This window comes from Pholcus phalangioides, unplaced genomic scaffold, assembly GCF_987345545.1.
Source record: "Pholcus phalangioides strain wild (caught in Gottingen) unplaced genomic scaffold, Ppha-v1.0 ptg000003l_1, whole genome shotgun sequence".
Classification (NCBI taxonomy): Eukaryota; Metazoa; Arthropoda; class Arachnida; order Araneae; family Pholcidae; genus Pholcus; species Pholcus phalangioides.
In genome coordinates, this window is record NW_028301596.1 from 32721425 (window position 1) to 32744491 (window position 23067).

Here is a 23067-nt window from a genome sequence, read left to right on the forward strand (position 1 = left end):
CCATTTCATGTTTTTACACAAAACTTTAAACAGGTCAGTGAGAAATCTTAGCCCGTAAGGGGGGGGGGGGGTGAAGTCAAACAACTCATATAATGAACAATTTTTTCTATTAAATTGCATTTTTTTACAGGTTTTTTTTTTTTTTTAATTGATGAATCTCAGTATATGTTCAGAAATTATTATTATTTCCAACATTTACATTTTTCCGAATGGCAGCGAATTCCTAAAAATATTGTTACCACGGCAACGTCACGCTGTTAGAGCATGTGTTTGTTTTTCAAGTTTTATTTACTTTTTCCCCGTTGAGTTGGACCACGTGAGTTTTGTTTCATGTAAGTTTTATATCTGATGTGATTATATATTTTTGTGTGACTGAGAAATGATAACCTGAGTTTGAGTTTAAAATCCGTTTTGGATGACTGTCACTGCGAGAATCTTGAAACTTTAGGGGATTAAAGTCATTGCCCCAATCTTTGCATGGGCAAGAGGCATTTTTCCACAGCCCCATGAATGACGGCTCCAAAACATTTTTAAAAATAACTAACCAAATCTTCTCTTATCACAGCTTTTTATTTTTTCAGATATGAATCCCGTGTGAAACAATTTTTGAAGTAAAACTTCTGTAGCGACAGAACAGTAAAAGCGACATAAGAGTGAAGTTGTGGTGGTGAGATGTGAATAGACATTTGGCGGTGTAAGAAAATAAAGTTGGGTGGTTTTGATAGTTTGTTTGTCAGACAAAGACAGTGTTTATTGTATTTCCCTACTCCTTATGATACCGCACCCCACTGGCCACACGAGAGTATATTTCGCCTGCAAACTCAAGTTTTGTGACGTAATAGTGCCAGCTCTTAATTAGCTGCACTATCATAATGTAGTTCTCTTATTTTGAATATATTTTTATTAAATTACATCGATGCCGGGTTATTTTATCATACGTGCAAGCAGTTTTTGATGCACTTTCAAACTTTATTTTACATAATTTATATTATATTAGCATATTTATAATAATTACAAATTTCGAAAATTTGGAAATCTAGTCATGTCAAACAAGCTCAAGATTCTCACGCAAATTTTGTTTTTCAAAGGTCAAGTTAAAAGGTTTGAGTTGCAGTTTAGTGATGGAAAATATTCCAAAACTCTTGCCTCTGTGGCACAGCGTCACTTTGAGAGATACCGCAGACAAAAAGACTTCCCTGACACCTATGCATATCTATGTGGATCATGGAGGTGCTGGAATCGACGTGCATTATGAAGACGGCAATATCCGATTTGAAGAATTGAAGTCATCAGTCAATCTAGTCAACTTCAGAGCAGAAACATGTGCTTTGCCTTTGTTACCGCCTAATAAAAGTAAGTTTTTATCCCTCTTCTGTGGTATGATTATTTAGGTTTATACAATCAGTTTTTGATTTTGTATAGCTATTTGCTTTAATTGAGTTTTTCTCCATTTTGTTAATTTCAATTGTATCTTTATAAAGGATTTAAAAATGTCAGTTTTTGTTGTGATACATGAAGAGATTATGGATTCCCAATTGTATCCATCCTTCAAGAAGGTTTGATATCGCACATACAATGAAAACCTGTGTGCATCTGGTTGTTCAGGTTCATTATAATACACAGAGGCAAATTTATGGTTTAGCTGCCCATGCTCTATACAAACTTTGCCGCCATTTACCCATTATAGTCTAATTTTCATGGCTATTCATTACTCAAATTCATCTTCCTGGGCTATAGTCCCCCCCCCCCCCCAGTACAATATTCTTATGTCTCTAAGTCACTATTTTTATTTCAGTCACTCACATGCTCGCATACTCTCTAAGGTCACTCTTGTCAGTCCTATGCTTATGCTCTCTCTAGGCTAGGCTTGCTTTTTTGTTGCTCCCATGCTTGCACACACTCTACATCAACTTTTTGGTTGTTTCCATGCTTGCGCACTGTCTAGGTCACTCACATGCTGACATGCTGTCTAGGTCACTCTTTTGGTCATTTACATACTTGCACACTGTTTTAATCATTTACATTCTTGCACACATTTTAGTAATTTATATACTTCCATAATGTTTTAGCTCCTCCCATACCCTCTTTGCTGCTCACATGCTTTCACACTCTCTAGGTCGTTCTTTTGGTCACTTGCACACTCACATACTTTCTAGGTCACATTTTTGGTCATTCACATGCTTACAAACACCTCTATAGGTCACTCACTCTCAAGATCACTCTTTTGGTCATTTACATACTTGCACACTCTCTAGGTCACTCACATGCTTTCACACTCTCTAGACAAATTTGCATTTATGATTTTGTCACCTTTCGTCCACTTTAATCTTCTTGACCACTCGTTTGTCAAATTTACCACCCTTGGATGGCCACCTCGCCTGCTTAGCTTCCCCATGCAAATATGCTACTGGTGATTCATGAATCAATATAATGTGTAGTCATGTAATCAAATTGGGTGCAGTGGATAAGACGTTTGGTTATCGTACCAAAAAATGCTCAGAAGTTTTATAGGTTGAAACCTGTGCTGCCTTCTTCAGAAGGCATTTTTCCTTTATAGAGAATATCAATTTCAACTTGCAGAAGAAGTATCTTTAATGTGAGGGTGCAGTGCATCTCTGTGATTGTAAATCCGCCCCCCCCCCTGATAAAGTAATTGGTGGGAATGACAAAAAATTTTAAATTGACTTTTATTAGCTCCCCTCCCCATTTGTGTGTGCATAAAATGGCTATTAAGTGAGAAAGATGATATTTTAACCCAATTGTTGATAATATACAGTAAAACCCCTCTTTTATGAACAAATAATAATCTCCCATTGTATAACAAAAGTATGCATTTCAACTGTATGCATTGCCAACTTTTGTTATTGGCATCGCGTTGAGCTGCCATTATTCATATATGCCTGTTCAGTGCTTTGAAGTGGTTCTTTGTTGGACTATTCTGGGAAGCTGTGAATGAATGTTGACTAGGCAAGGGAGCTGTGGATGAGGGGAAATTTGAGGATCACTGGTGTACTGGAAAATGAAAATCCAAATTAAAGCAAATGCTTTATAGAAAAATTTTGAACATAAAATTTTAACTAACTAAAACAATGGACCCACAAGATATGATTTACTGCCACTCGTCTTCCATGTACGGAAATAATGATGGTGGTTTATATACAATATACATCTCCTTCAACATTTGGCAGATGAGAAATATAGATTTGTGTCTCATATAAAAAATGTGTTGAGGGAGAAATTTAAAAAACCTCTGAAACGTTTTTTAAATCAAATGCAACTTCTCATTTTCAGATAGTTTCAATGCATTTTTTCAATATTTTCATATTTAAATTTTTTCATTTTGTACTGTTTGATTTTGATCTAATAAATATCTCGCCCATCTTTTATCACCAAATCTCTATATTTACAGTCAATTCATTATTCGAACCTTGCATGGAGCAGCTTTTGAAGGACAAAGAAAATGAGTACGAGTTTTTCCGTAGAGCTCTGGGAATACATTCCGCAATCAAACGTGTAAGTTGCAAATTCGCAATGCTGAAAGGTTGATGAAAAATTTTTATTGAAAATGTTTTATGCCATTAAATTGATAATTAAAATATGGATTTTCAAATATGGCAATCTATATTCAATTAATTTTTAAATTATGATGTAAGGGATTCATTACAGATGCTAAATAGGGATGTGCAAGATTATTGTTGTAGAGAGTAATGTTATGTGGGGAGTTTCACTGTTTTACCTTATGTATTTTTATGGAAGCATTTATTAATTTAATTGCTATAGCATCTGAAATTCAAATAAAGATGTGAAGTTCAAATTCAGTTCTACTTTGTGATAAACTTTTATGGAAATTTTACAAGTTACTTGTGTGCACTCAGTTTCTTACATTTTTCATTCTTAAATATCGAAACAAATTAATTACAAAAAGTGATAAAATAGTCTGATAGTTAATATTAATTGCAATGTAAGTGTGCGTGTGCCTCTCTCTCTCTCTCTCACGTTTTTTAATTTAATACAAAAACATGAAATCATGCAATTATTGAGTTATAAATAATATATTTCAAGAAAAACTTTTTTACATTTGCTGTTTAAATCCTATGGCCTATTTATTTATCTACTTTGTGTTTAGTACTCGTCAATGCGAGATCGTGTGATGAAGATTTCAAGGAAAGCCCCGAAACTTGTTAGGAAAGGACGTTATGATAAAATTAAAGCACCAACATCGATTATACAATTAGCCAAGAGCTTTCCTAAACATTTGCCAGCACCAGTAAGATGTCTTTACTACCTTTTTCCTTTTATCACTGTATATTTTTTAATGATTTAATTTACATTTTATGATTTTTTATCCTTTTATCAAAACACTTGATTGATCTGTTGTACCATATTTCTTGGAATATTTTTTGAATTGCTTACTGTTTAAGGATTGACAAAACGGGACCCATCTGGGTCAATCTAAAAATAATGAAATTGATTATACCAAATAAATATTAAAAAAATTTACCCCTCTCGCATCATGAAATAAAATAAACTGGGCAAGAACAAATAAGAACATACCTCTTAGTCTTAGTAATTAAAAACAAAGGCAATTCATTTTTTTCCCTTTTAACTTTTGCATTGACTCACATATTTAAGTGACATAAGACTCTCTGCTCTTCTTTACTTGTATCTTACATGATGTGTACTGTCCTTCTGTAATATACTTACAAAAAAAGGAAAAAAGAAATAATAATAATAAAATACTTTCATACACAGTACGACAGTCTATCTCTGGTGGGAAGCGGTGAGAGTCGCAACTCACATTTTTAAAAACATGATTTTAGGGATTGACTGACACTGGTGCAGTTCCTACATTAACTTTTTTTTTGTTGTTGAAAAATGTTACATTATCATATACTAATCAAATTAAGTTTCAACTATTCAGAATCTGGTCTGAGCATTCAGTAAAAACATTTTACACAGATATTTGTTTTCAAACTATGGGAAAACTGTATCTACATGGGTGCTAAATTTTATCGTGGAAAAGTCAAGTGGGTATATCAATGCTTTAATTATGCATAGCTCGTAAATATATTTTTATGGTTTTCAAACTTAATTTTTGTTCAGTACTTATTACAGAAAATAGCAGTACAGTAGAGCCTCTTTAATCGAGACTCCTCAGGACCTAGGTGATTACAGATTATTGATTCAGTTTTGTTTATTTCCCAAGTTTGGCATTTTAAAGCAGTAATGTGCATTTTGATCCATATTTATCTTTAAAAGAAAATAAAGCAATATATATTATGCATATAATAATACATAATTTGATTTTAAACCATAACTTCTAAATCAAATAACATTGCTAGTGAAAATTCTTTAAACATATTTTGTATAGGCATTGCATGAATCCAAAGATTTTTTTTCTCCCTAAAGATCGTAAAAGATAAATTTTCTGATTCCATATTCTTCCACAACATTTCTATTGGTGCTCCCTGTTCCAGCTTTTCAACTTTCTCATGTGCACTTAAAGCATTATGTTTCTATTTGCAACTGTGTAGCTGTGGTTAGACATTTTAACACTTAAAGTTTTTGGCGTGTTTGGAAATTCACTTAGATAATCACAGAAAATAATTAAGCACTGAATAAATTTGAAAACGTTAAAGTTAACTGTACAATGTGGAGAAATGAAATGAAGAAAGAAAAGTTCTTTTAACTAAAGTATTTCTAACTAATCACATTCATTGAGACACATGAATGCCATCATTGTTTCTATTTTCCCCAGAAGCACAAAAATCACAATTAACACCATCAATACATTGGGAAAGGGAGGGGAAAAAAAAGATAGAAAATAGCCTATGAAATAGAAAAAGCTAAAACAGAATTTGGGTAAAGAAAAAACCTCAAAGTTCCCAGTCGAGAAAAAAAAAATCTTATCAGAAGTATTCTGGGTTATGGATTTGTCCGAATTAGAGAGGTTCTACTGTATATTATTTTTTAACTTTTTTCCTGAATAGCTTCATTTGCATTATCAGGTTTGTCTATAAACCTAGCAATAATTGAATTAAAATTTTTTTTATTTATACTTTCTGGAAAGTTGACTGTATATTATAAACAATATTTAAAAAAAATCACCTCATTATTTGAATTTTTTTTATATCACTTGGAAGAAACATTTTTCTGAAACAGATTCAAACTCACACATTTTTCAGTATTTTTAAAAAATTTGTATGATTTGTATTGTATTTATGTATGCATTGTTTCTGAATTTTTATAACTATAGTAAGTAATTTCCTTTAAAAACTATATATTTTTTTCTTTGATATTAGCGTGCTCGATGGTTATACACAGGTGGTTGTCTTTCCTCAATGAAATCTTCAGATGGATACATTCTTTTACATCCAGTTGGAAGGAAACTCAAATCTCTTGGTATGTGTCTATGTCCATAATTGTCAAACTTTATTAAACAAATTATATTACTTGTTAGTACACTACCTAATACATACTACCATTTTTATGATAATCTCTACTACAGTTGATCCCGCTTATAGTGTTCCCACTTAGATCAACTTATCCTGCTTATTATGACTTATTTCTGTGGACCCAACTCGAACAAATTCTCATTAATATTTTCATTTAAAGTGTTTTCACTTACAACATTTTTCACATGATGGGTTTTTGAATTTTGAAAAATTTTATAAGCGGGATCTACTGTATTTGTGACCATATTCATCTATGATTTCTTGCTCATCCCTCTCCCCTTTCCATGTTTTTTTTTTTATTCTTAAGTAATATTTTGTATCATTGCAATAAAAGAACTTATCACAGATTTTAAGTGTTTTTTTTGTAACTGGGAGTGTATGTGTCATAAATAACACAACTGCAAAAAAAAAAAAAAAAAAAAAAATACAACAAAACAATTGATTTCTTATGATTAGAAGTTTACAAACGGAAAAAGTGTATCTCATATAGTGTATGTTGTATTGGCTCATTGTGAAAAATGTGTTGTGGTTGTTCTCTCTGTTCATGTAGGTCTTTGTTTTCAGCTCTTCAAAAATTAAAAAAAAGTTTCATACCTCACTCAGCATATTTTCACATCAGTGGAATACAGTAGAACCTCATTATAATGGACTGTAATATAATGGCGGCCACTTATAATGGACAATTAAAAAAATTGTAATAATAATAAAGGGTGCTTATTTTTGTCTGACAAGTTTTACAATTCCTAGCAAGTGATTAAAATTGATCGTTGTGTTGCTTTTTGTAAACATGAATGCACTGCATGACTCAGCCACCTCGTTGGGCATTTTGCCTGTTGTGGCATTGTATTTGTATATTGCTTGCTATCCAGAAAAATTAAGATTAATGTAGCGCACGCATATGTGTCTTTTTCAATTCAATCTATGGTGAAGGTGGTTTTTAATTTGATATACAGGGTGCATAGCTACCAGCAAGCATCACATTTTAGTGGCAAACCATTGATTTTAGAGGTATACCTGAGAAAACTCAGATGCATCAGTCATGTTGCAAGGGGTTGTATAGTTATTAAAATAAAAAATGACTTTTTATACGGACACCCTGTCCTTGAAAACCCAATTATAAAGTTGTTACCCTCTCTCTCCTGATGCCAAAAAAACCCCTTGTTTCTAAGTGCAATATTCACTGAGATATTTGAATTTAAAATAATGGAGAAAAGGGATGGGGGAAAAACAGCATTAAAAAAATGCAGACAAACAGAATAAATGTCCCCGCTCTAGGATCAACAGTTCACCAGTAAAATGTGAAGCATGGTGGTAGCTATGCACCTGTATAATGAACAATTTTTATAGCTAACTACCGTGCTTTCATTGATGTACACTTTGTTGCATTACACCCACATAAGAATTATTTCTTATAAACCAGACTTAAATTCTGTTATTTATATCCATTTATATACAATACATCAGACTATTTTACTATAATCAGACGTTTAGCTTTAAGTTTTGAAGCACCTCTCCTCAAACATATCAATAAATGATTTCACATTATTGATTTTTTTCTCAATAATTTATTGTAGCAATTACACCATTGAATGAAAGTGTTGAAGGATACAAGGGAATCCATGCAGATGTAGAAAATCAAAAAAAAGTCGCAGTATCTGGTAGGAAAAGTAAAATATTCCAGATTTCTGTGGCTACTGCACCTCTCTCATCATGCGCAGGTAATTAATCCAAAGTTGAGTGTGAATGTATCCTTGACTACTGAACCACACAGGCACCTCGTCCATATTCCTCTGCAGAACTTCTAACGAATTGATGCATGTTGGAATGTATGTGGACCTGACGTGAAGTTTGTTTCTGCGTAATACTTGTTGTGTGTGTGTGTAATGCTTCCATCTGCCATCAATTTTTCTAACTATGAGTGAAGTATAATGATTGAATATATATAATTGTATTTTTGTATCCTTGACAACTGAATTTTTAAGGACTTGTCTCTTCTTTGTAATTACATTTGGCAGGGACCAAAATTTATGTAATACTCTATAGAACCAATATACTGTATCAAATGATAACATAAAAAACATAGTGAACCTAATGAGTAATGTAAATACAGTATGGTCTGCAGCAGTGGTAGCCAACCTTTCCCCTTGTTTATGCCAGTTTCAAATCCAGAAATCTTATTCACGTCAATGCATTGATTCTTTCCAGTGCCATTTTTTTTTATCTAACACATTCGATGGTTTTATAAATTTCACTGATCCGCATGAAATAATTGCCACTGATTAAATAACCAAACCCTCTATTAAAATCTTTTTTTCAAGAAGACTTTTTTCTGATTTTGTACAGGTTATAGTGCTTTCTACCCAACTCTGAAAACAATAAACCCAGGAAGAGAAATACTCCGGCTTTTTCTATTATTTATACTCTACAGGCATTCGTTTGCTATCCACCCCCACCCCAAATACAAGCATCAAGTTAGGCAAGATATTTCATAATTATGAAAGAAAATGTTAAGTTTTACAGATGTCCCAAATGCACCTGTGATTGTGCTGTATTTTAAAGAAATCTTTCCAGTTGCATTTTTCCAAACAATGCAATTAAATCTGACATGCCTCTAGCAGCATCCTTGACAGAATTTCATTGTAATTTGTATGTTTATTTTTATGACCAATTTCAGACTTTTGTTGTGTGCGTCAGAAAAAGATGTATCACTACATTCGGCTGAAACAACCTGAAGAAGAAAATTTATATCCAACGGACTCTTATAGCTTTGATGAACAGCTGTCAGATATCAAATTAAGGTGATTTGGTTCAGCTTTCCATGCAACATTATCATTACAATTTAATTTGCATATACAGGGTACATTGGTAACAGGGCACCCCAAAGCAGAATGTTTTGATTTGTTCTGCAATGAACCCTCGGTTGACTGGGAATGTTCTGCAGTAAAAATTGCCATAACTGTGTTTTCTAAATTTTTCTTAAAATCCTTTCAGATTTTTCTGCAGTAGAACTGACTGTTCTGCGACATACATCACAGATTTTGGCATATTCTTCTTTGGGGACAGGGTGTGCGGCATTTTACTGGCGAACCGTTGGTCCTAAAGGCATACTTCCAAGTATGTAAGTAAGTATAAAAAGTATCCCAATACCTTGTAGTACTCATATATATGTCATTCATGTTGTAAGGGGATTGTCTAGTCATTGAAATATAAAAATTAATTTTTTATACAGTCCCTGTGTGCTCTAGAACCCAATTAAAAAGTGGCTGCCTTGTCTCTCCTGATGCAAACTAAAAGAATTTCACTTTTTTCAAATGTAATATTTACTGCAATATTTCAATTCAAAAAACGTAAGAAATTTGGGGGGGGGGGAAGGGAACAGCATTAAATGTGGGTAAAGTGGTTTATCTGTATTTAATGTTGTTTTTTCCTAATTTTCCTCCATTTTTTGAAATTAAATATATCAGTGACTATTGCATTTGAAAAAAGTGAAATTCTTTTAGTTGGCATCAGGAGAGACAAGGTAGCCACTTTTTAATTGGGTTCTGGAGCACACTGGGACTGTATAAAAAGTTAATTTTTATATTTTAATAACTAGACAATGCCCTTACAACATGAATGACATATCTGAGTACTAACATTATATGGATACTTTTTACAATTGGAAGTATACCTCTAGGATCAACAATGTGCCAGTAAAATGCCATACGCCCAGATACCTATGCATCCTATGTATAATTTTAGTTATAGTTTTATTTATTCTTTTTTTTTGTCCTAGATTATACTTACTGAAATTGAAGTTATTATTTTTGTTATTTATAACACATATAGCAATTATGTTCCTGGTGAACATGTTGTAATAACAGTTGATGGAAAATTGCTTCTTCAAGATGCAGAACAGAAGTGAGTGAAAAAGAGTCTCTTTTTTTTCATTTTTGTAGATGATGTATGCATTAAAGCTGTATACATTCAAAAAATTAACTTATTTTATTACGGAAGAATAATTGCAGGTAGAACCTGTTTATTTGGTGTTTCCTTTGAAGTAACTACCCTTTTCACTTATGCATTGTTCATACAAAGATGTAAATCTGATTACAAGACTTTTTTTTGTCACATCCTCCAGTGTCTTCATTGCTGCTTGCTGCATTTTTTCAGAACCTGAGAATCATTGCTCCTTGCGCAAATTCTTCGCCTGAGAAAAAAGGGAAAAGTCACATGGGACAAGATCGGAGGGGGGGGGGGGATAAGCTGGTTGTAGAAGTGTTGGAATGGGATGTTTCGACTGGTAATCTGACACCAGGAAAGATCTGTGCGCTAGCGCATTATCGTGATGGAGTACCCGCGATTTGGTCTTTTGAAAATCTAGTCGCTTCAATTACCGAATCATACAGATATTTAAGGACTCACGGGTCTCTCCTGGTATCAGATTACCTATCAAAACATCACATCATAATACTTCCACAACCAGCTTATTCCCATGGTCTTGCCCCATGTGACTTTTTCCCCCTTTCCTCAGGTAAATAATTTGCTGAACAGGCAATGATTCTCAAGTTCCGAAGAAAAAGAGTGAGCAGTGACAAAGGCACTAGAGGATGTGCCAAAAAAAAAGGCTTACAATCTAATTCACATCTTGGTATGAACAATAGCAAAAATGCATAATTGCGCTGGGTAGTTACTTCAAAAAAAAAACCACCAAATAAACATATAATATCTGTATTTATTCTTCCATAATAAAATAAATTTCGGAACTTTTGTGTTAAATAAAGGAAGAGTGCACTTATGTGCAGTCATACACTGGCACTTTCAATTTCATCTAGCTTATGACATCAGTTTTTACAAGTTCTCTGCTTGTATGATTGGCAAATTGGGCTTGTTATTGAGTCACTTCATTTAGGAAGTCTCTTTTATTTGGTTCCCAGGCATGATGTTCTATCAACATATGTATGACTGACTGTATATGACTCACTTTTTCTTTTATGTTTGATATTTTCATCAATCTAGTGCCATTATTACAAATTCAAGAAAAGAAAATTTTTTAGAACAAAAATATATCATAAAAGGTAATGCACACTTTAACATGAAAGTATTATTCAGGTTTTTACTTTTTTCTTATTCTTTCTTCTTTCTTATCTAATAGAAAAACAGTATGGCAGTTTGCAGAATGTTTATCTCATGATCCAGTTATTGATGACAATTGGTGGGGATGTGATTTTGGTTCTCACCCACGCTCAGTACTATACGCTGATCGTACACAATTCACTGCTTTGGATTTAAGAACTAAAGTATATATGAAACCTAATTATTTTTTATGTTTGAAATAAATAAAATTATGTACTTATGAAATGAAAACATTTTGTGTAAAGCATAATTATTTTTTCAATCAATTATCACATTAGACTGCCTGCAAATATGTGTTTTGATCATTTTTCACTGCTAACTTTAGAAATATTTGTCATTCTTGCAAATTTTCATATTTCATAACACTAATCATATCATAAGAAGCATCATTGAAACAATAGGCTTTCATTGACAAAAATGTACAGGATTGTGTTACAAATAAACTGATGCTACTCAGATGTATGTAGCACCTACCCATTCTGGTGGAGGTATTTTGATGAAACTTGGTAGTTTGGATAAATGGACCATGGGGAAGAGAAAGATTCATTAAAAAAATGGTTAACTTTTTGACCACCAAGTGAAAAAGTGGCGTTTTTTTATCACAATTTTTTTCCCATGGTCCCAATAACTTGCATACCAAGTTTCAATGAAATACATCCGTCACAATGAACGTTTCGTAGGTCGGAGCGTTAGTGTAATTAAATGCACACTACTCAGCTTAATTATACCTGACACTACTCCAACCTTTGTAGCACCTGCTATGGTAGACATATTTCATTGAAACTTGGTATATACAGTTGGACCCCAATTTAACAAACTCAGATTCAATGAATTCCGGGATTTAATATATTTTTTTCTGAAATTCTAGGGAAAATAGAGCTCAAACCCCTATTTAATGAATAAAAACCTTGATGTAGCAAATATGTTTTGAACTATCCAAACATTTTTTTTTCTTATTTCCCATTCCCCCAAAACCACAATCTGAAGATTTGACTTCTTAGGTACTGAAATTCCGTTCTTTAGAGACAAAAAAAAAAGTGAGGAACAGAATCTGTTCCTTTTTTGTGTAAAGAAAACGATAAAGTCATTCAGAATGTGTGTGTCAGAGCGAAGATTTCAGTGGCCAATTTGTTTAGACCAATGCCGTTAAATATTGTGCTGCCAGGCATTTTAGATTTAAGTAAAAACACACATAAACTTCAAGTTTGTACTATTTCTTGATAAGATAAGTAATGGCGGGTCACATCTGAAGCAAAAACACTTTTCGATTAGATAAAAAATGTCAATTTTGACTGACTTTGATAAAAAGCTTCTATCAAGCAATTCTTTCATGCATTCTGACTTTATTCTTAAGTTTATGTGGTTTTTACTGAATTATATATGTATTGTCAGAAATAAATTTCAACTACAACTTTCTAAGTAGCTTTTAAAATTTGTTGTTTCGAGTGCGTTTATGTTTCTAATCAATTTGAGCCTGATTTTACAAATAAAACTATTGATTTCTCCTTATTCATTAAATCGGGGTTCAACTGTACATCATTTGGGCCATGGGGAGAAAAATATAACTGTGATAAAAGCGCCACTTTTTCACCTGGTGGTCAAAAATTTAACTATTTTTATTATTGAATCTTTCTTTTCCCCATGATCCATACATCCTTATATACCAAGTTTCATCAAAATACCTCCACAAGAATAGGCACTACACGCATCCGAGTATTATCAGTTTATTTATAATCCTCCTGTATATTTTGTAGAATGAAGTCATTTTTTTTAATTCAACAAAGCTGCCACATGTTATATTTTTTAGCCACACACTTTAGTAGCATGTGTTCAGTACACCAATTTTTTGACTGTGCAAGGGTGGGTTCAAATTCCATGGATGCCTTTGTCCAACTATAAAGTGAAGGCTTTAAACTGTAGATGCCTGTCTTATCAGCCTATCGTGACCCTACAAATAGTATTGACAAGATATCGCCTAATTGAAAGCCTCATATTTTGGCCTTGACAAGGTCAGATATTTTGTGAAGTTGATTTCTCAATGCAACACTTTTCCCTTTACCCCATAGTTTGTACTGCAGAAAATCGGAAGAAAGCCTACTCTCCCATTAAAAAAAGCTGTGGCATTTTATAGGAGTTTAATGATTTCTGCTTGAAGGGTTAAAAAGTGCCTAGGATAACAGTTTTACAAAAAAAAAAAAAAAAAAAGACAATGACTTATATGAATGCAGAGCATTAACTTTCTTGCAAAGATTTATTAGTACTTTTTTTAAATTCACTATTAAAACAGTATGCATCTGAAATTTTGAGCATTAGGTACCTTTTTTTTCAATTAATTTATAAAATTTCAATTTTCTTATTGCTTCTAATTTTTATTATGGGAAAAAATAATTTTTTTGGTTGATCAGAAATTAATTGTGTGTGCCGTTTTTTTTAAACACTCAAGGGTACAGGATGCGTAAAAATCCTTTCGTTGCCTAACCCATTCTTTCTGGAAGGAACTGAACAGATTCTGATGAGTAGGCGATTAGATGTAAACCATTTTCAGCATATCATTGCTACAGATTTTCATATGTTCATCTTTGATGAGAGGTATCCACAACAACCAGTAAGTTATCTGTGATTTTTTCGAAAACATTTTCATCATCATTGAAATGAATTTTGAAATTATGGGTCTCTACCATTTTGTTTCTCCTTCTACATTTAAGTGTACAAAGACTGATTACTGGAGCTTTTTTTTTTAATCCATTTCCAGATGATCATGCTTCCTTCCTATTGTTAAGATGTTAATGCTGATTCATCTATTTTGAAGTTAGTGTACTAACACCTCTCCCCATCCCCCATCAATATGATCTCCCCTGCCTGTCAAGCCAGTTTTGAGTTTTTATTCTTACTTTAAATAATTAGCCCATAAGAAAATATTTTTATTATAACTTAATAACTCAACTGGATATTATGAAAAACATTTAGTCTTTTCTTTCTTCTGCTGATTAAATATTAAGCCAACTAACAAATATGCGCACAATGAATTGGTTTGTTTGTGCTTATAACTCATGTTCAATCTCAGCTGCGCACATGCGATAATATTTCATTATCTCATTATAGAGCAGAGAGAAAACATGTCTGTATAAGTGAAAAAAATAAATTAGAGGGAACATGAGCGCTATAACACTTAAATAATTTATAAAAATGTTTCCTTCAAGTATAATGATTCCACGTGTTTTTCAGTAGGTTCTGTTGAAATAAATGGCAGCTCTGAAAATTTGTGCACAACACTAGATATGAAATCAGAATGTTAGATACACATGCACATTTCCTGCATAACTCATTCGGTATTGAATTGACCATGAGATAGGTGGTAGGTTTTCTTGGTTTGGAAGAAAGAATGAAAGTAGTGTCTTGCTATTGTTTAAATGCTTTCATATTCCATGAACTGAATTTGATCATGAATATATGAATCTATATCTTATAGGAGAGAGATTGATTGCTGTGTTTATGTCCTTTTTGTCTCTGAAATCATTTTGTTTTTTGTGCAATCCACAGATGATTACATGGAATCACATGCTGGAAAGTGTGCCATTATATTGTGATGTAAAGAGCTACAAGTCTAGTACTGATTCAACTGATCTGGTTGTATTATTGGGCAGCCAAAAGTCACAGGACATAGCATCTTTCCATATCAGTTGCAGTGGATCACGTGTACAACCTTTTTCTCTTGCCCATCCATGCCATGTTTCTTCGCCAAGAGACTGCATAAGAAACTTGGAGCTCCAATGTGTTTCATTGCACGATGATGTATTGAAGAGAACTTCTGCACCGTTGATAGGTATCAGTGCTGTGCCATATGCTGCGGAGACTGGCTATTCAGTTATACAGCTGACATCTTTTGGAGATGTGTTCCACCAAGAATTTGCATTGTCTGTGAGTGATAGCGTTCAGGAGAAAACATTTAGAGTAGAGCCTGGTTGCGCTTTGGTTCCAGCAACCACAATAATGTCGCGTATGTCCTCGTGGCTTGGGGAAGCAGTTGTATCAAAAGAAGAGAAGAAACAAGAACACTCGTCAATGGATGGTGCTTCTTATATGTTTGCAGATAGAGAAAAGATGACAGAAGGTAATTCTCTAAAATGTCTGTACAGTAAAACTTTGATTAACCGTCACCATCCAGACCAGGGCTGTGACGGATAACCGAATAGACAAATAACAGAAATCTCTTAATACATATGTACAGTAATGTGATTCCACTGCGGACTTGGGATGAAAATGAAAACAAAATCCTTTAAAAGTGAATAATACATACATACTGTATTTACTTTCACACACAAACGATCAATATAAACTTCAATGTAAGGTCAGCCCAATAGTGGCGATATTGAAAATAGCATCCTGCATGCTGTATCTCTTGCAAAATTCTTTGAGAGTCATGGCATCATCAGATGAAAGCAAGCCATCAATAAAAGCTGTAAGGTCGCTTCATATTTTAAATTATGCCCTTTTCCATAGGCTGGATAAGTGGAGTTGTATTTGCTGGGAGAAAGAGGCGTGTTATTTTGCCATCATCACTTTTGAGTTCACAAGAGGGGTGTGTTGGGTCATTGTCCATTAACACCAGTATTTCCTGTGGCAACTGCTTTTGGACCATATGAGCTCTATCTTGAGGTATGAAAATGCTGTAAAACCATTCTGAAAAAAATTTTTGGTCCACCCAAGCACTTTTTTGGACATAATAGTTCACAGGCAATGCATTCATATTTAAATTTTTGAAAGCACAGGGTTTTTTAGATTTACCAATTACAAGCAGGGGTAATCTATGACTGCCAGTGGCATTCGCACAGACCGTAGCAGTGATCCGATTTTTTTGGACCTTAAAACCTGGGGCTACATTTTCAGTATTTTTTTTTTAGACGATGATGGATAACAGACGATAACAGAAACTGACGGTTAATAGAAGTTTCACTGTATTTATTTGTTTCACACTGGAAAGATATTTGGTTGATTAATTTTTTATATGAATGTAACCAGATGTATAATAATCATGTGCATGCATATAAGTCTAAAAAAATTTAAAATATCCACACTTTTTATATTTATTTGCAGCACTCTTATATAGTTTTTGTAGTTGAATCTATTATGAGATGTTTATTCAGTGTTGCGATTCTCCATGATCATGAAACTTCATTCATGAAGTTTTTTTTGGATTTTTTTGCTGAATGAATGAAAAGTCCATTAGAATGTGGATGGAACAAATTCTCTCATCAAACTTTGTGTTATTTCATTGGTTTTTTCCCTTCTTCTTTGAATGTGAAAACTTTTTCCGTTTTGAATTTTTTTCTGCTTAAATTGATTTTAAAGATGGGTTGTGGAAAGCAACATGGAGGAAAGGCATTGCAACTGTTACTTATAATCTCACACATAGTTTTCGATAAATTTGATAAGTTATTCAAAACTTTTCTGGTTAGCAGAATGGGTTTGAGTTTGATTTAATTATTTCACACTATTATGTAAAAAAAGCAATTTGGAAGAATTCCATTGAAATGCAAAGTTTGGTAAAAATTAAATTCCCCATTTCAATTCATTCAATTTTCTGATAATCAAAATTCATTGTTCATTTGGGCTCTTTTTAAAAATTTTTTAGTCATTATTTGGTCACTTTTTTAAACATTTTGGTCACTATTTTCACTAGTTTTGAGGCCAAGATCCGTGCTGAGCCCTGAAAATATATTTTCTAGATGAACTGTTGTTTGTTGCAGTTTGACAGTTTCAAGTGGAATAAACTGTCATATTTGTCAACGTATATTATAGTCGGTAAATATTATTATTGTATTTCTTTTAGCATTTCAAGTGAGGGAATCTACAGTATTTTCTCCTTTATATAGCTACAGCTTGCTTATACTTGTATTTCTTTAAAAGTCAATTTTTAGATGTTGCATCTAATTAAAATCTGTGGCTGATCCAAAAACATTTTTCCTGATAGTTTGATTTTAAGGGATACTAATGCATTGTTTTGGAATTGTTTTATATATTTGTTTTTTAATAGTTAAAAAGTTTTTATTTTATATTTGTTTTTTAATAGTTAAAGTTAAAAAAAATTAAATTTTCACTCAAGAATGATGTTTAACATACCCTGTAATATAAAATTCTTGAAGAGAACTTGATCCAAGTTTAACACGAAACATCTAATTTTATGTTGATAAATACAATTAATTAATGGCTAATAGTTAGTTTCTTTCGAGTATTTTTTAGCTCTAAATGAAAAATATGTACAGCTTATTTATGAAGCTGCAACATTTCTATGAAAACTTTCAAACATGTTTTTGCTTTCGCTCATTTCAGTTATGGCTCCAGATGTTACTGAAATTTTTTTTTTAAGTATTAATTTTTTTAATTATTATTAATGTATTATTACATCATTTTTATTTTTCCAATGAATAATTTCATTAATTTACTTATGCAAATAAAACTTTCATTCATCAGATTTGTTGTCTTCCAAATATTCGGCACATTGTGTTATTTGTAACCAGGCAAATGAAGAATCTGCAGATGGAAGTGGTTGTGATGATGGTGTTGAACACTGCGATGTTTGTCCGCGGTGTGGATTGCATGTTGATTATGGAAAGCAGTTACTCGAAACATATGAAAATGCAAGTATATTACTTTACATTTTTTTAAGCAACAAAACTTTCAAAGCTGCTTAGGTGATTTTTCCCTCCTCGAACAAATGCTGTATTTTCACTGTTCATAGAAAATTTTATTTAATTCTTCGATTACAAAATTTATTTTTATAAAGTAATATTTTCATTACACTTTTATTACTGCTGTTACTTATAAAGTGTCTATATACCTATTAAAAAATTAAAAGAATTTCCTCCTTGGAATTTTTTAAAATTACACAGCTGACTTAAGTTACATGTCTATTTTTTTGCATTGCTTATGAAGAGTATGTGTTGTGTTGCAGGGTTGGGTTTTTACACTGGTGAAAATTAGTTTTTACCAAGACATTGTAAAAACTAGGTATTTACCAGTAAATAGGGTCAGTTGGGGTAAAATGGCCATAAAAAAGAGGTGTTTTCATCTTTGAAGAGGTATAACCATATGAATTTTTCAAAAATAGGATATCTTTTGGCTGATATTTTACATTGCATTCTTAGAGAGTAGATTAGCACATTTTTCAAAAATATTTTTTGAGTGTAACAGTTTTTTTTCAGCAACTTTTTAGACCTCACTTTTATGACCACTTTACCCCATGGGGTGGGGTAAAGTGAGTAGTGCATAGGGTAAAATGGTCATACCGAATAATAATGAAATTTTAAGAAAATAATCAGTGGGCATTGAAATTTTATTTAACACATTCATCAAACAATCATTTTCTACTTTCAAATTTCTAACTTTTAATGTACTGTATGGTTAAAACTTGGCTTCGTTAGGATCTTCAAATACAACTTTTTGTTCTATATTTCCCTTCTTCAGGAATTTCTTTTTCTCATCTCCCCCCAAACTCAATTAGGTTTACCTGTAGAATCCCATATTACACCTGTATCCTACCACCCCTGACCATTATTACCAATTTTGAGATACATTGATAAAGAGTTATGCTCTCGAAAAATAGTACAGTAGTGTCAATGTAGACTGACTAAAATGTTACTGTGTAACATGTTTAAGGATAATGATATGGTATGGATATTTAAACTAATTTAAAATTTAAAGAATTAAAATTTGGTGCTTAGTAAAAACTTACTAACAAATTTTTTGTTTTTCACTTTAAAGCCATCATAATCTTTTCTTAAGACCCACCCCCCCAACCCCTTCCATACTCCAGTGGTAACTATATAAGAGCAACAGAAAAAAATCTCAGGGTATAAGCATCAACGTCTTATAAAATTTGGATAGAATGCTGAACCAAGTATGATTCTTATGAATGGTGCCTACTGTGTATTTGCCTTTGAGAGTTCTTTTGGCTAAAATTAACAACTTCACTTGCCTTGACAATATTTTAGTTATAATTGACAGATTTACTCAGGGTAAAAGCCCATGGTGCTCTTCCCCGCGGTAAAGTGATTTTTCAAAGGCCCCCACCTGGCTACCATTTCACATGCTTAGTTTGAAAAATTTTAAATAAATCTCATTTTCCTGTGAACCCCCTGCACTTGAGGCCACAGAGCCGTGCCCAGGTAGGCCCATGCATTAAGATGGCAGTGCTTCACTTGCCTTTGACCATATTTTTCCTATAATTGCTAACTTTACTTGTCTTCGACAATTTTTTGGCTATAATTGAAAAATTTACTTGCATTTGACAATTTTTTGGCTATAATTGAAAAATTTACTTGCATTTGACAATTTTTTGGCTATAATTGAAAAATTTACTTGCATTTGACAATTTTTTTTTTGGTGATGATTGGCGATATCCCATATTTTATGAAGAAAATATGATCAGCCTAACTATTCATCGTGTTGCGTATATTGATACTTTTCTACCGGAACACCTTTTGTGGGCTGGGGGTTGCGCACTCCTGCTATACATGCTTAAAGTTATATGCAATAAAGAATGAGAATGGTAAATATATATACAAAAAGAGAAATACTGGCAATAATCAAAATGTGTATAACTTAAAAATTTGTGTTTGTTTGTGTGAGACACGCTTTCTTTTGAGGCAGATCAGCAAAATGGTGCATCTTATACTCAAATACTAAGTGCTTCATCGAGTGTGCTAAATGTTTACAAAATAAATTTCCTGCATTATACACTGGCGTATTTGATATGTTGGCAAGTATTATGATAATTAAATTTTTGTGCTTATGTCTGAGAAAAATGTTGCTTAAATTTTCTGTTTTCAGTTTGGAGTTTTAGCTGGTCCTTTTCCTTCCTGCTCCAATGATAGTGACGATGATGATGATGGATCATCAAAAGAACTTCAGTTAATTGATTTTGATTCTATCATCGATCCACTGGCTAAAATGGTGCTGAAAGAATGGCCTGAGCAAAAGTTTGGGGTATGATATGTTCTCACAATTTAAGTTAATTTTTGCATGCATTCAATGTTTCGTTGTGTTCTAACTTGTTATTGTGATGAGAAATAGGTAATATAATGGCGAAGAATGCGTTTCCTGAAGAATACATGTCTGTAATTTCATGATCAAAATAGAGTCGCATCTCTTTGAGACAGAACTGAAGAGACCAATAAAATCATTTTGCATCTGCATATGAATTTCATGCTATTTGGTAAATTAAGAAACCCTTTAGTTTCATGGGGCAAATCACATGTCTTTTGCAAAACAGCATTTTGTGTTAAGCGGTTATACACTAACACTTCTGTTGTATATAAATGCCTGCATCACACACATCAAAGTTTTTGTAAGCATGGCTGCTTTTTTGGAATGATATTTTTGTCTGAATTGAAAGCATGAATCGATGTAAATTTTTCTTCACAAAAGAACGCATTAATATCAGTGCTGGATAAGTCACAAAAAAAATCTAGGTGCCGAACAATTTTTGGACACCAAAACGATTTTTACCCAAACGAAAGGGTCTGAAATAATGGTTTTTTTTTACTTCTTCAGGGCAGTGACCTTTTTTCATGTTATCAGATGTGGTGGTACTATAAATTCCAAACATTTTGTGCGGCTCTCGGCTTGCAATTTAGAACTAAACAAAGAAAATTTTGGGTACCATTACCAATTTTTTAATCACCTGGGAATTGTCCAGCCCTGATAAAGATCACCAATTCATTCATATAATAAAGAATTATGATAATTTTATTCTCACCACAGCAAATAATGGTTACCAAAAAATTAGGTATTTTGGTGCCACATACTTGCAAAATGATTTGAGTGCACATACATCCTTTTCAGACCCTATAGCCACAAACGTGGTTGATTTTTTTCACTGTAGATATTTTTTTTAACCTCAGGGAGTTAAGCCCTAACTTGAAGGATTGTGTGTGTTTTGAGTTAGAAATATATGTTGAATATGAACAGTGAGGGCTTTCATCAGAGGGCAGCACTCAAAGTTGAATTTCATGTGCTTTTAAGATGGCTTCCTGGAGAAAGTACCTCCAGAGAAAGTGTGATGTATTACATAAAACTCAGCAGTAAAATTCTGGAAAAAAAATTTTTATGCTAAAATAAGTATATTCAGCATCATCTTGGCTGAAAAAATTTGAATGAGGTGTCATTTCTTTTCTTATGAAGCTCAAAAATTTGAAAATGGGGAAAAAATAAAAAATTGCTGACATTTACGTTTTTAATGTATTGTTTGAGCATCAAAAATGTAAAAACATTGTGAAAAATTCTTTAAAATGGATGCTCAGGTCCAAAAGAGATATACAGTAAAAAAAAATTCCCATTTTAACAAATACTGCTATAGCAAAAATCTTGTTTTAACGAAAACTTTTCTTATCCCTCAAATAAGTTTGCATAGAAACAAAAATCTGGAATTCCTTTATAATGAAATTTTGTTATTATGAAGTGATTTCCTCCTGTCTCTTGGATTTCATTATATTATAACAGGATTCTACTGTATAAGCCTCTTACACTAACTAATATTGTTCTTTCTAGAAAGTGCAAGATGCAGAAGAAATGCCTAATGAGGAGAATACAGGCTCATTCATTTTCCCTGAGCGAGAGTCATTCACACAGGTAGCAGCAGAAGAAACTTTGCCCTTGACTGTGACTCCATCGATTACCAAAGATTCCTCACTGGTGCATTCTTTGACTTTCGATGAGGATTTTTCACCTAGTCAGGACCTTTTTCCTTCACAAAAATCAGTTTCTTCGATCAAAAATAAACCTAAGAGGATAAAATTGAGTTCCTCATTTGGTTTCTGATATGTTCGATACTGACAAATAATATTTTTTATAAGCTAAATTATGTCAGATCTTCAAAAACCAAGCTGTTTTGTTAAAGTTTATTTATTTGTTCTCTTCATGCAGTGTGAATCGTGAGGCAAGATAGACACGTACATTTTAATGATTATAATGTGTATATATTTATGCATGTATGTATATAGAACTAACACTAGTCTTGGTGTACATGGAAATATGTGTATTTGGAAAAATTATGTCACTATGATTCCAAAATTAATTTTTCGTCAGAAATAATGTTGCAATATAATATATGCGTATTTCTTAAAAAAAATTACATAAATGTGTTTCCAGATTTCATTTATTTATTTTCATCAACCTGAATAAAACTCTGTGATAGAAAAGAAATAAAAAATATTTTTAACAGTCTTGTATGTGTGTAGTTAAATTACTTTTTGTTAATATAAGTAAAATTTCAGTAGCGCCCTACCATAGATTACAATAATGAAAATTAAAGATGCACATGTTACGGTAAATGTGATATAAATTGGTTATTACACATAACAGCCAATTCTTACGCATACTTACCGATTTTCTTGGAAAGTTTGATGAATTTATCACTTTTACCAGCAAATATGCACTTTTACATAAAATCATGCGTAATAACCAAGTGTCGTTGGTAAATTTGATAGACTTGAAATTT

The 23067-nt window shown here is 32.6% G+C and overlaps 1 protein-coding gene across 1 annotated transcript; it reads left to right on the forward strand.

Annotated features, from left to right (window-relative positions):
• The first annotated feature begins 247 nt into the window (after positions 1-247).
• On the forward strand, positions 248-22477 carry LOC149088427 (uncharacterized). The gene is made up of 14 exons (XM_089247515.1): positions 248-316; positions 1089-1353; positions 3410-3513; positions 4127-4267; positions 6303-6402; positions 8030-8173; positions 9130-9253; positions 10284-10355; positions 11590-11734; positions 14014-14175; positions 15111-15681; positions 18042-18208; positions 20400-20555; positions 22119-22477. Exons 2-14 carry the CDS (start codon positions 1122-1124, stop codon positions 22386-22388), a joined length of 2388 nt encoding a protein of 795 aa, XP_089103641.1. The 5' UTR covers positions 248-316; positions 1089-1121; the 3' UTR covers positions 22389-22477.
• The last annotated feature ends 590 nt before the right edge of the window (positions 22478-23067 follow it).

Bases quoted from the DNA above. Each gene is read 5' to 3' on its own strand.
- LOC149088427 (XM_089247515.1), top strand. From the start codon at position 1,122: ATGGAAAATATTCCAAAACTCTTGCCTCTGTGGCACAGCGTCACTTTG. The intron at 6,403-8,029 runs GTATGTGTCTAT...AATTTATTGTAG, and splicing joins AAGGAAACTCAAATCTCTTG to CAATTACACCATTGAATGAA. The intron at 18,209-20,399 runs GCAAGTATATTA...TTCTGTTTTCAG, and splicing joins TACTCGAAACATATGAAAAT to TTTGGAGTTTTAGCTGGTCC.